This window comes from Moschus berezovskii, chromosome 8 (genome assembly GCF_049115385.1).
Source record: "Moschus berezovskii isolate FMDL1 chromosome 8, NW_MosBer_1.0, whole genome shotgun sequence".
Lineage (NCBI taxonomy): Eukaryota > Metazoa > Chordata > Mammalia > Artiodactyla > Moschidae > Moschus > Moschus berezovskii.
Window position 1 is genome coordinate 108587798 of NC_142467.1, and position 15074 is coordinate 108602871.

At 38.4% G+C, this 15074-nt stretch overlaps 1 protein-coding gene across 3 annotated transcripts in view; it reads right to left on the reverse strand.

Moving 5' to 3' along the window:
- The window catches only part of ZNF93 (zinc finger protein 93), a 25093-nt gene continuing 10019 nt past the window's right edge, over window positions 1-15074 (reverse strand). For all 3 annotated transcript variants that reach the window (XM_055431298.2, XM_055431300.2, XM_088839230.1), the window contains one exon: window positions 1-3166. In XM_055431298.2, coding sequence (XP_055287273.2) covers window positions 1587-3166 — 1580 coding nt within the window. In that variant the 3' untranslated portion in view covers window positions 1-1586. The remainder of the gene's footprint in view (window positions 3167-15074) is intronic.

Consider the following 15074-nt stretch of genomic DNA (forward strand, 5'->3'; position numbering starts at 1 on the left):
TCTAATCAAATTATCTATATTTTTTCTACTTAAATTAGCATGCTGTACAGAACAGAGCAAATACAGTTATATGATAAATATGACTTCAATGCAACAAAGGAAAATAATGCTGAAACAAAATTAGAAATTGTGTAAAAATTTTGTGACACTCTTAGGTATAGTTTGGAAGTAACAAGAAAAATAAAGGAGGAGGAGAAAGTTATGACCAACCTAGACAGCATATTGAAAAGCAGAGACATTACTTTGTCAACAAAGGTCTGTCTACTCAAGGCTATGGTTTTTCCAGTAGTTATGCATGGATGTGAGAGTTAGACAGTGAAGAAAGCTGAGTGCCAAAGAACTGATGCTTTTGACCTGTGGTGTTGGAGAAGACTCTTGAGAGTCCCTTGGACTGCAAAGAGATCCAACCAGTCCATTCTAAAAGAGATCAGTCCTGGGTATTCATTGGAAGGACTGATGCTGAAGCTGAAACTCCAATACTTTGGCTACCTCATGTGAAGAGCTGACTCATTTGAAAAGACCCTGATGCTGGGAAAGATTGAGAGCAGCAGGAGAAGGGGACGACAGAGGATGAGATGGTTGGATGGCATCACCGACTCAATGGACATGGGTTTGAGTGAACTCTGGGAGTTGGTGATGGACAGGGAGGCCTGGCGTGCTGTGGTTCATGGGGTCGCAAAGAGTCAGACACGACTGAGCGACTGAACTGAACTGAACAGAGGGTAGGTTTTTTGGCCTCTTTTTTGATGAAAACCATGCACCAAGTTTGACAGCAATTTAGGAAAAGTAAGTTGCAGAGGCTGAGGTAGGTTGCAGTTTATTTTTATCTATTATTTGGTCCTTTGCTCTAAAAATGCATATATTTTAAGATTTTGTTTGCTATTAAAATGTTAGTTGTAAGAGACATGGTACTAAGCTTATGCAGTTGGTGTCTTTCTAACGAGAAAACTTTACACCTAGATTTTTACTGTTTACATGTTGCATATAGCATATAACACTGTATAAAGAGACAGAAAAACTTCACATTTATCTTACAAATGGCCAAAATCAGTATTTTCAATTGTGATTTATTTGTCTCAGGATATTTTAAAAAGTGACTGACAGGTATTAAAGTATTCCACATATTTATTACACAGTCAAACCTTTTCCTTAAAATTAAATAACTGATAAGGACTAAATTAAAATTTAAGTTTTATCGTATTCATTAAATTTACTAAGTCATTCTCAAGTGTGTATACAGTTGTCCCACACTATCTGTAGTGGACTGACTCCAGGATCCACCCCCCCAGATACCAAAATCTGAGGATGATCAAGTCCCTTATGTAAAATGGCATAGAATTTGCATGTAACCTAGGCACATCCTCTCATAAACTTTAAATCATCTCTAAATTACTTGAAATACCTAATACAGTGCAAATGCTTATGAAAATAGTTGCCAGTGTGTGGCAAATTCAAATTTTATTTTTTGGATATTTCTGAAAAGTATTTTTTTAGTACTTTAAATTTGCAGTTATTTGAACCAGTAGATGTGGAACCCACAGATATGTGGGACCAATTTTATTCTAATGGCTTTTGGTTTAAGGGTTTCACACATGCAAATCTACTTTGAAGGGGTTCTCTTCAATGTGAATTTTATAATGGTTCGTAAGGGAGGACCTCTGGCTGAAGAGTTTCCCACATGCATTACATTCATAGGGTTTCTCTCCAGTATGAATTCTTTGATGTGCAATAAGTGATGAGCTCTGCCTAAAAGTTTTCCCACACGTAATACACACAAAGGGTTTTTCTCCTGTATGAATCCTTTGATGTTGAAGAAGAGCTGCACTTTGCCCAAAAGATATCCCACATTCCAGACATCGATATGGTTTCTCCCCTGTGTGAATTCTGTGATGATTACTAAGGGATGAGTTACACCGGAATGTTTTCCCACACTCGTTACATTTATAGGGTCTTTCTCCAGTGTGCATTCTCTGATGTTGGATGAGGGCAGAACTTTGTCTGAAGGCTTTCCCACACACTTTACATTTACATGGTTTCTCTCCAGTATGAATTCGCTGATGAATAATGAGTGTCGAGTGGGAACTTAAGGCTTTACCACACTCATTACAATTATACAATTTCTCTCCAGTATGAATTATTCGATGTCTATTAAGTCGTGAAATAGAAGTGAAACCTTTTTCACATTCATTACATCTGTAAGGCTTTTCTCCAGTGTGAATTCTTTCATGTTGAATCAGAGATGCACTCTGACTGAAGGCTCTCCCACATTCACCACATTTAAAAGGTTTCTCTCCTGTGTGAATTCTCTGGTGGTAACGAAGGGATGAACTAGACTTAAAGGTGTTGCCACATTCGTTACATAAATAGGACTTCTTTCTTGAATGAATTCTCTGACATCCAGGAAGGTTGCAAGTGGATGACTTCCTTCCTGGGTTATATTTATGGGGATTGTCTTGAGCATGAATTTTTTGATGTATAAAAAGGGCAGACCTTCTGCCAAAGGATTTGCCACATTCTTTACATTTGTAGGACTTTTCCACAGTATGTATTTTTACATGTTTATAAAGGGATGCACTATGGCTGAAGGCTTTCCCACACTCTTTACATATATAGGGTTTCTCTCCAGTGTGAGTCCTTTGATGTTGAATAAGAGCTGAACTTTGGTTGAAGGCTTTCAAACATTCATCACATTGAAATAATTTCTCTCCAGTATGGTTTTTTTGATGTTTACGAAGGGATGACTTGTGAATGAAGGCTTTTTCACATATGTTACATTTATGGCGTTTTTCTGCTGTCTTTATTTTCGATTGGTTAAGTACATTTGAATCCTGCTTGAGGCTATTTCTTTGTATTTCATATTTTGAGGGTGTTTTTTCTCTAGCAATCCTCTGTTGCTTAACAAACACTGATTTCAGGTTGAAATTTTGGTCGAAGTCATTATTTTTATGGCTTCTTTCTTCAGTGAGGATTTTTGTATGGGTGACTGAAATTATTTGCAAACTTTCACTTTTGTCCTTCTGTTTCTTTATTCTGTCTTCATATATGCAGGGGTTTTCTGATATGAAATTCCATGGTTCATCCTTTTTGAGTGTTTTCCTTATTAGCCCTGAAAATGATGAGTCTTGAGTTTGAGTTGCCTTTGTGGTTTTAGGACTGTTCTTACATTCTGAAAAAAATAAAAAAAGGAAGTGGCAATGATTCACGTGATTAGCTGAGACTATATGCATAGAAGGAACAAAGATTAATGATATCTAAATAAGGCCCCGCTTTCTGGATAAAACAAAACTAGGAAGAGGAAACAATAGGAAAGTAACACAGTCTATATAAACCAATAACGAATGAGAGATGATGTACTAGGGTGAATAAAATAAGGGATCCTCATTTAAATAAGGTGAGCACATATGCATGACCAGGAGAATGGAGAGAAGGGATCAGAAGACAAGTATGAACTGGGAAATGAACTAGCACCCGAAGCATGTGACAAGCTCATACATTACCTCCATGACATCATTCTCATTTCTGTAATTCTTTCTAATCTTGAATATCTTCCCTACTTTTCCTACATGTCAAACTTTTCTGTAGCCTTCAGATTCAGTTCCAACGTTAGCTCGTCTGTCACCCTTTCCTGACTCTGAGCCCCAACAATCTATTCCCCTTATTATACCACTTACCATAGTATACCATAATATGTATTTAAGGGGGAAATACTAGTATATCTAGAGACAATGAGAAAGCCTTAAAAAATTCAGAACCATTAATAATAAACACATGCAAGAAAACAGGAATTGAGAGATACTTCCTCAACAAGGTAAAGTACATATACTTTAGTCCTAAAATCAGTATCTTATTTAATAAAGAAACTCTAGAGACATTTCCACCACAATCAAGAACAAGGCAAGGATACTAACTACCATCACTCCTATTCAACATTGTACTAGATGTGTTAACCAATACAAGTACACAAGCAAAGTCTTTGGCTTTGTGTATAAAGAGGCATAAGGATGAGCAAAGAGAAAATTAAATTACTTCTATTTGCTGATGCTATTAATGCTACATCTAAAATTAAACCTCAGAGAATCAATGATAAAACTTGATCAGTGACATAGCAGGATATAAAATTAACATACTAAAATCAATAATCTTCATTTATATAAAAATTTAGGGAAATAAATTCACAAGAAATATGAAAAACTTATATGAGGAAAAATCTAAAACCATCTTGAATGACATTAAAGTATACCTGAACCAACAGCAAAACCTCTCCTATCCATGGATAAAAAAATTAAATATTATAAAAATATAAAGATATTAAATTGCATATGTGTGTGTGTATAGACAGATAGATATTTTAAATCCTGCAGAATTTCTCAACTTCAGCTGATATTTTATGCTGGATAATTCTTTGTTTTTCAGTGATGGCCTGTGCAATAGTACCCACTCTTTTCACCACTCTTAACTTATCTAAAGTTGTGACAATCAAAAATATTTCAAGACACCGAAGCACTGAAATGATAAAATCACCCCTGGTAGAGAACCAATGGTATGAATGAAATAAAAATGACAGTAAGTTAATAAATGTTGAAACTGGGTGATAGATACACAGGAATTCCTTATGCTATTTTCTCTACTTATATATATGTTTAAACTTTTCTATAATAAACACAAAATTAAATTTTCTTTTACTTTCTGTTAATTTCTTGCAAGAGGAGAGAGTAGGTTAATATTTCCCCCCTTCATACCATGTATAATCAGGGAGAAATTAGAAAATACCTACATAAGAATGAAAATGAAAAAACAATTTACTAAAACTTATGGGGTGTAGTGAAAACACCGCTAGGAAGAAAATTTAAAGAAGTGGTTAAAAACATAATTTACTACTTAAGGAATCAGAAAAAAAAACAACAACACTCAACCCAAAGCTAGCAGAAGGAAGGAAATAACAAAGGCAAGAGCCTAGTCACATAAAATAGAAAAACAATAGAGAAAAATCAACAAATCCAAAATTAGTTATCTGAAAAGACCTAGAAAATTGATAAGCCTTTAGTAAGACTAAGAATAAAAGGAAAAAGACACACATTAGTAAAATCAGAAATGTGAGTGGTGACATTCAGTTCAGTTCAGTCGCTCAGTCGTGTCCGACTCTCTGCGACCCCATGAATCACAGCACGCCAGGCCTCCCTGTCCATCACCAACTCCCGGAGTTCACTCAAACTCATGTCCACAGAGTCGGTGATGCCATCCAGCCATCTCATTCTCTGTTGTCCCATTCTCCTCCTGCCCCCAACCTTTCCCAGCATCAGAGTCTTTTCCAGTGAGTCAACTCGTCGCATGAGGTGGCCAAAGTATTGCAGTTTCAGCTTTAGCATCAGTCCTTCCAATGAACACCAGGATTGATCTCCTTTAGAATGGATTTGTTGGATCTCCTTGCAGTATAAGGGACTCTCAAGAGTCTTCTCCAGCACCACAGTTCAAAAGCATCAATTCTTCGGCGATCAGCTTTCTTCACAGTCCAACTCTCACATCCATACATGACCACGGGAAAAACCATAGCCTTGACTAGACGGACCTTTGTTGGCAAAGTAATATCTCTGCTTTTTGATATACTATCTAGGTTGGTCATAACTTTCCTTCCAAGGAGTAAGTGTATTTTAATTTCATGGCTGCAATCAGCATCCACAGTGATTTTGGAGCCCCAAAAAATAAAGTCTGACACTGTTTCCACTGTTTTTCCATCTATTTCCCATGAAGTGATGAGACCAGATGCCATTACCACAGATTAAAACAAAAAGGATTATAAGAAAAAATATGGGTAATTGTATGACAAAAAACTGGATAGTCTAGAAAATATGGACAAATTCATAGAAACACAAAACCTACCCAAACTGAATTATGAAGTAGAAAATCTGAACAGATATATATCTAGAAAAGCAACTGAGTCAGTAATCAAAACCTCCCAATAATAATTATTAAAAACAGCTCTGTACCAGATGGCTTTACTGCCTACCAAACATTAAAGATCTAACACCACTCCTTCTGAATGCTTCCAAAAAAACAAAGGAGGCAGCAATACTTTCCAACTTATTCATGAAGCCATCATTGCCCTGATAATAAAACCAGACAAAAAGCCTACAAGAAAAGAAAGCTAAAGACCAATATTTGTTACATATATTGATTTTAAAATCCTCAATAAAGTACTTGCTAAGAGAATTCAGCACATTAAAATGATTATACGTCATGACCAAATGAAATTTATCCCTGGCATGCAAGTATGAAAACCAACTAAAGCAACACATCACATTAACAGAATGAAGACACAAAACCACACAAGCATCTCAAGTGATGTAGAAAAATGCACCTGACAAAGCTCAAAATTCAACACTTTTTCATGATTGAAAAAAAAAAGAACAAAACTGGGACTAGAGGGAAACTACCTCAACACAATAAACATTATCCTTACAGAACTCACAATTAACATCATAGTCAAAAGACCGTAATCTTTTCCTCTAAGATCAGGAATGAAATAAGGATGTCCACTTTTACCACTTCAACCCAATATTGGAATTTCTAGCCAGAACAATCAGGCAAGAAAAATAAAGAGTATCTAAACTGGAAAGAAAGAAGTAAAATGATCCTAGTCACAGATGACATGGTCTTTTTTAAAATGTATTTTACTGAAGTACAGGTGACATATAATGGTGTGTTAATTTCTGCTGTACCACAATAATTCAGTTATCAGATGGTAAAGAATCTGCCTATAATGCGGGAGACCTAGGTTCAATCCTTGGGTTGGGAAGATCCCCTGGAGGAGGGTATGGCCGCCCATTCCAGTATTCTTGCCTAGAGAACCCCCATGGACAGAGGAGTCTAGCGGGCTACAATCCATGGGGTCACAAAGAGACACAACTGAGTAACTAAGCACACAGCACATACATATACTGGGCTGACCAAAAAGTTCATTTAAATGTTTCTGTAACATCTTATGGAAAAAATCCAAAAGACCTTTTTGGCCAACCCAATATATACATTCTTTTCCATATTCCTTTCCATTATTTATGGTTTACCACAGGATATTGAATATAGTCCCTTGTGTTACACAGTAGGACTTTGTTGTTTGTCCACTCTATACAATAGTTTGCAATAGATGACATGATCTTATATACAGAAAATCTAAAGATTCAACAAAAAAACTGATAGAATACACAAACTCAGCAAAGTGGCAGGATTAAAAAATCTACACAAAATCAGTTGTGTTTCTATATTCTAACAATGAACAAGTCAAAACAGAAATAAAGAAAAGGATTTCATTTACTACAGCATCAAAAAGAATAAAATACTTAGGAATTAACTCAAAGGAAGTAAAAGATTTATACACTGGAAACTACAAGCACTGTATAAAGAAGACAAAGGTAAATGGAAAAACAAAGTATTTATAGGTTATAAGATCTAATATTGATAAGATGTCAATACTACCCAAAGTGATCTAGAGATTAAATGCAAGTCCCATCAAAATTCACATGCTAATTTTGGGCAGAAATAGAAAAACCCACGTTAAAATTTATATGAAATCTCAAGGGACCCTGAGAAGTCAAATAATTTTGAAAAAGAAGAACAAAGTTGGAATACTCATACTTCCTGGTTTCAAAACTTATGCGAAGTTACAGTATGGAAGCATCACAGTACTGGCATAAAGGCACATACAGATCAATGGAACAGAACAGGAAGTCTGAAAACAAACCTTCGCACATAAGGGCAAATGATTTTTGACAAGGGTGCCAAGACCATTCAATGGGGAAAAGATAGTCTTTTTAACAAACAGTGCTGGGAAAACTGGATATGCACGTGCAAAAAAACAAAAAAAATGAAGGTGGACTCTTCATGTGTGTAACACTGGACACAAAATTTAACTCAAAATGAATACATGACTTAAATGTAAGACCTAAAACTATAAAATTCTTAGAAGAAAACATAGGCAAAAAGCCTCATGACTTAGGATTTACCATTGATTTCTAGAATAGAATACCAAAAACACAGGAAACAAAGGAAAAAATAGACAAATAATTGTACATCATCAAGATTAAAAGCTTCTGGGTTAGGACTTGGCACTCTCAGTACTGGGGTCTGGGTTCAATCCTTGGTTGGGGAACTAAGACTCCAAAAGCTGAACAGTGTGGCCAAAATAAACAAATAAAAGCTTCTGTACATCAAAAAAGACATCAGCAGAATACAAAGGTAAGACTAGGAAAAATATTTTCTAATTATATATCTGATAAAGTGTTAATATTCAAAATATATTAAGTATTCCTATAACTCAACAACAAGAAAAAAGCAATTTTATTAAAAAATGGGCAAAGGACTTGAACAGACATTTCTCTATAGAAGGTATACCAGTGGACTCTAATAAGCACATGAAAAGATGCTCAACATGTTCAGTTCAGTTCAGTTCAGTTGCTCAGTCGTGTGCGACTCTCCACGACCCCGTGAATCACAGCACGCCAGGCCTCCCTGTCCATCACCAACTCCCGGAGTTCACTCAAACTCATGTGCACAGAGTCAGTGATGCCATCCAGCCATCTCATTCTCTATCGTCCCCTTCTCCTCCCGCCCCCAACCTTTCCCAGCATCAGAGTCTTTTCCAGTGAGTCAACTCGTCGCATGAGGTGGCCAAAGTATTGCAGTTTCAGCTTTAGCATCAGTCCTTCCAACGAACACCCAGGATTGATCTCCTTTAGAATGGACTGGTTAGATCTCCTTGCAGAACAAGGGACTCTCAAGAGTCTTCTCCAACAAACATGTTAGGAAATAAAAATCCAAACCACAATATTCTATTTCACATTTGTTATTATGGCTAACAAACATATATGTGTGTGTGTGTATTTTAATTATATATATATAGAGATGGAAAGTAACAAATGTTGGCAAGGATATGGAGAAACTGGAATCCTTCTGAACTGCATTGGTGATCATGCACCAGCTAGGAGAAAGCAAGCTCTGACTCAGTCTCTTTCAAAATCTCTGCTAATGCTTGAAATGTCAAAAATTCCAATGTTTACTTGCCACCCCCATCATTCCAGTTTGGCTTTGAATGTAGCCACTTTACATGCCAACCTAAACACACTGTCATTCTCCCCTAAACTGACATACGGAGTCTGTTGAGCAGGTTGAATATGTCACACAATGACCCATTCTGTGTCACTGAAATATGCTGCTAGTGTTGACCAATTTTCTAAAAGAAATCTCTGGAACGTCTCTCATAACTCAAAAACTCTGGCCAGTGATCTACCTTTAGAAAGCATCTCACTTCTGTGTATAAGAGAAGACATGTGTGCTCCGTATTCATCTCACAGCACTGTGCAGACAGACATGCATTAAGGGCATGTACTTTAATGTGGTTGATAATTTTAATCACATTCTGCAAAACGTCGTTAAGGTGACATTTTCCAGCTAGCCAGTATTTCTCTACAGATAACACTGCATAGACTCACATTCAGAAGTGACCTCTTTGACCCAAGTACATTACTTTGCCAAAAAAGGTCCATCTAGTCAAAGCTATAGATTTTCCAGTAGTCATGTATGGATGTGAGAGTAGGGCTATAAAGAAAGCTGAGTGCTGAAGAACTGATGCTTTTGAACTGTGGTGTTGGAGAAGACTCTTGAGAGTCCCTTGGACTGCAAGAAGATCCAACCAGTGAATCCTAAAGGAAATCAGTCTTGAATTGGAAGGACTGATGCTGAACCTGAAACTCCAATGCCTTGGCCACCTGATGTGAAGAACTGACTCGTTGGAAAAGACCGTGATGCTGGGAAAAAATGAAGGCAGGAGGAGAAGGGGATGATAGAGGATGAGATAGTTGGATGGTATCACTGACTCAATGAACATGAGTTTAAGCAAGCTCCGGGAATTGGTGATGGACAGGGAGGCCTGGTGTGCTGCAGTCCATGGGGTTGCAAAGAGGCAGATGTGACTGACCGACTGAACTGAACTGAATGAAACCTAAAAGCCATCTAGTGGCTTTCTGACCATCTAATAATGGTCTAAAGAATAGAATAGGAAAAACAAGAGATCTCTTCAAGAAAATTAGAGATTCCAAGGGAACATTTCATGCAAAGATGGGCTCGATAAAGGACAGAAATGGTACGGACATAATAGAAGCAGAAGATATTAAGAAGAAGTGGCAAGAATAAACAGAAGAACTGTACAAAAAAGATCTTCATGATCAAGATAATCACGATGGTGTGATCACTGACCTGGAGCCAGACATCTTGGAATATGAAGTCAAGTGGGCCTTAGAAAGCATCACTACGAACAAAGCTATGGAGGTGATGGAATTCAGTTGAGCTATTTCAAATCCTGAAAGATGATGCTGTGAAAGTGCTGTACTCAATATGCCAGCAAATTTGGAAAACTCAGCAGTGGCCACAGGACTGGAAAAGGTCAGTCTTCATTCCAATCCCAAAGAAAGGCAATGCCAAAGAATGCTCAAACTACTGCACAATTGCACTCATTTCACACGCTAGTAAAGTCAAAATTCTCCAAGCCAGGCTTCAGCAATATGTGAACCGTGAACTCCCAGATGTTCAAGCAGGTTTTAGAAAAGGCAGAGGCACCAGAGATCAAATTGCCAACATCCGCTGGATCATGGAAAAAGCAAGCGAGTTCCAGAAAAACATCTGTTTCTGCTTCATTAACTTTTCACTGCCAAAGCTTTTCACTGTGTGGATCACAACAAACTGTGGGAAATTCTGAAAGAGATGGGAATACCAGACCACCTGACCTGCCTCTTGAGGAACCTGTATGCAGGTCAGGAAGCAACAGTCAGAACTGTACATGGAACAACAGACTGGTTCCAAATAGGAAAAGGAGTACGTCAAGGTTGTATCTTGTCACCCTGCTTATTTAACATATATGCAGAGTACATCATGAGGAACGCTGGGCTGGAAGAAGCACAAGCTGGAATCAAGATTGCTGGGAGAAGTATCAATAACCTTAGATATGCAGATTACACCACCCTTATGGCAGAAAGTGAAGAGGAACTCAAAAGCCTCTTGATGAAAGTGAAAGAGGAGAGTGAAAAGGTTGGCTTGAAGCTCAACATTCAGAAAACAAAGATCATGGCGTCTGGTCCCAACACTTCACGGGAAATAGATGGGAAAACAGTGGAAACAGTGTCAGACTTTATGTTTTCGGGTTCCAAAATCACTGCAGATGCTGACTGCAGCCATGAAATTAAGACGCTTACTCTTTGGTAGGTAAGTTATGACCAACCTAGATAGTATATTAAAAATCAGAGACATTACTTTGCCAACCAAGGTCCGTCTAGTCAAGGCTATGGTTTTTCCCGTGGTCATGTATGGATGTGAGATTTGGACTGTGAAGAAAGCTGATCGCTGAAGAATTGATGCTTTTGAACTGTGGTGCTGGAGAAGATTCTTGAGAGTCCCTTGGACTGCAAGGAGATCCAACCAGTCCATTCCAAAGGAGATCAGTCCTGGGTGTTCATTGGAAGGACTGATGCTAAAGCGGAAACTCCAATACTTTGGCCACCTCATGCGACGAGTTGACTCACTGGAAAAGACTCTGACGCTGGGAGGGATTGGGGGCAGGAAAAGAAGGGGACAGCAGAGAATGAGATGGCTGGATGGCATCACCGACTCGATGGACATGAGTTTGAGTGAACTCTGGGAGTTGGTGATGGACAGGGAGGCCTGGCGTGCTGTGATTCATGGGGTCGCAAAGAGTTGGACACGACTGAGTGACTGAACTGAACTGAACTGAAAGACATTACTATGGTCTCTGTGCAATCAAACCTTTCTGCTAAGGATAATCTGTATTTGCACTCCCACCGTCTGCCCCAGCTATAGCATCAACATCTCAGTTCCACGCCAGATCAAGCATTTGATTCTCATAAAGAGTGAGCAACCTAGATCCCTTGCATGTACAGTTCACAGCAGCTTTCATACTATTATGAGAATCTAATGCCACTGCTGATCTGACAGGAGTTAAGACTCAGTCTTGGCAGCCACTCTGTCCATGCATATACGGACACAAAATGACCAATTCTGTTTTCCTGATATGAAATCACTCTTGAATAGTTCTGCAGCTGTGATGTTGGTTGCCAACAAAAGTGCACATAACATATCCTGAAAAATAGATTACACAAAAACAAGCAGTGTTGTCCTGTTGTCAGCATCGGTAGACTCATCAACCTGTATTGCATACCACAGTGACTCATTAATCCTCTCTAACAATTGTGCCTCAATATCCTCTGCTGTTTCACCCATTTGTCTAGTTACAGTGCTAGCCGAAAGAGGAACTCGTGCCACCTTTTGAACTGCAACCTCTCCTAAAAGTTCATGACAAATGAACTTTAGCAGCAGACAGGATCTTCACCAATAGTAAAGGACTTCTTACCTTTAGCAATGCAGTTAGCCCTAAGAATGATGCTCTCAGTGCAGACACATTTGATGAAGTGGTGGCCTTCAGTAATTGCTTCTGTTCTTCGTATTCACTTTCTTTTTTTCCCTCTTTGAAAAACTCCAGAGACTTGCATTTTATTGCAGGGTGCTTGGTCTTCCTGTGGTAAAGCAGTTTCGAAGGTTTCGAAACTTTGTTGGATAGCCAGTCATCACATATTATACAAAGTGGGTGTATAGAATGTGAATCACCTGTTTCAATAAACCTGTAATTTAAGTTGGACTCCTGGTATTCTATTTAACTTTTATTATTTATTTTTATTTTTGGCTGCTGGGTCTTTGTTGCTGTGCTCAGGCTTTCTCTAGTTGTGGAGACTGCAGGCTTCTCATTGCAGTGGCTTCTCTTGTTGCAGAGCATTGGCTCTATAACGCAAGGGCTTCAGCAGTTGCAGCTCTTGGCTCTGGAGCACAGGCTCAGCAGTTGTGGTGCAAATGTTTAGTTGCCCTGAAGCATGTGGGATCATCCTGGACCAGGGATCAAACCAGTGTCCCCTGCATTGTAAGGTGAATTCTTAACCACTGGACCACCAAGGAAGCCCCATTTTCTTTTAAATGCAGCTTTATTTTTGCTGGCAGTCTTAGAGCCTCCTGCTGTCTCATTATTGTGTCTTTCCCACTTTTCAAAGAAGCTCTCCAGTGATGTTCGTTTTTTACTTATTTTGGCAAGGGTTACTTTGTGGGTTTATCAAAACTGTGACTGAGACAAGTGTGCAATGAGGGAAAGAGGCATGGATACAAGTGATAAATAAAATAATGGACAGGCCATATGTGGACTAAAATAAGTGTAAGATTCTGATTTAAAGCCCACCACTAGATGCAGCTGTCCAAATCATCAACCCATTTGCCACTATAAAGCCTGCCACCAGATACAACTTAGTTGTCACTTGCCACCCACTGATAGGGTTTTGATATCAGTCTTTAAGCAATTGATTTATTATGGCCTCTGTCAGTCAAACCTCTCTGCTAAGGATAATCTGTATTTGCACCGCCCCCCACCCCCCCTAGCAAAAGCATCAACACCTCAGTTCCACATCAGATCAAGCATTAGATTCTCATAAAGACTAAGCAACCTAGATCCCTCGCATGTACAGTTCACAGCAGCATTCACACTGTTATGAGAATCTAATGCCACAGCTGATCTGACAGGAGTTAAGAGCTCAGGCAGTAAATGTGAGCAATGGGGAGCTGCTGTAAATACAGATGAAACTTCCCTCGCTCTCCTGCTGCTCACCTCCTGTCATGCAGCTTACCACTCACCTCCTGCTACATGGACTTCTGCTCTGTAAGACACTAGGGATCCAGTAATGATAAGAAATGTTTTGTTTCCTCCAGGAGCCTAGTTTAACATGAGAAACAAATTAATTCAATGTGCAATCAATACAAAATGTGATCACTTCTACAACGAAAACGAAAGATAGAAACAGAAGCAAATGTGAGCTTTAGTATCCTATGTGAGGATAGTATCCAAACTATCCTCAGACGGTGGAGGATACAGGCAGGAAAGATGTTCAGGCAATAGTCACAGTTTCCTAGGATTTTAGGGGATTAGTAGTTTGCTAGTGGAAATTTAAAAATTGAATCTTCCCTTAAAGATATGTGCTTTCCCATCCTTTTTCTTAGCATATCCTTTGAGAAAACTTTTATTTGTAAATCATTCCTCTATGCCTTTGATATGTGTTTAAACTTGTAAAGCCACTGTTAGCATTACAAACCAGCACTAAAAATTCTTGACAGCTTGGGAGCCATCTCTCTGAAATACAATCAAGAAATATAGTGATACTATCTTCCTGTCCTTGTGAAAGTTTAGCCTGGGGCCTAGTTCCAAACTGGCACAATCTGCTCATCATAGGATATTAGAGGTTTTCTAATCAGTAGGACAGATAGCCCAACTGCCTGGTGAATTTAGGATAAATACAAAAAAAATGTATAGCTGTGTTGTCATCAGTCTCCTTGAAAGTGAAAGCGTTAGTCGCTCAGTCATGTCGACTCTTTGTGACCCATGGACTGTAGCCTGCCAGGCTCCTTTGTCTATGGAATTTTCCAGGCAAAATTACTGGAGTGAGTTGCCACTCTCCTCTCCAGGGATCTTCCTAACCCAGGGATCAAACCCAGGTCTCCCACATTATTCTTTACCATCTGAGCCACCAGGATGAAGACAAATGACAATTAACCTCAAGAACATGTATTCCAAGAATATGTAATTCTCAGCTACATTAAAAAAGGGTGGTTTTTTTTTCTTTCTGTTTTTGTGATCTCATCAGCAGGTTACCTATGCAGTCTAGTTTAATGCTTATTCAATAGTGAAAATGTTTTCTGTCTTTTGGAGAAGTTTTTCTGGGTTGGCAGGAGATTTAAAAAAACTTTCCCCAATATTATATGAAGGGATAAGCATGAGGATTGAAGGCAGAATCAGTATTTTTTTTTTTTTACCCAAAATAGGTTTTTGGCCTTATTTTCTAAAGCATTCCCCTGATTTACCCAATAATCAGTCAAAGTTAGGTCTTAACGAAAATGTGACTTTAATTGGCACTTTCACAAGACTTCTTATGTACCAGAGGACTGAGAGAATTAAAATCAGTATGCTGGGAATTATACATAACAGT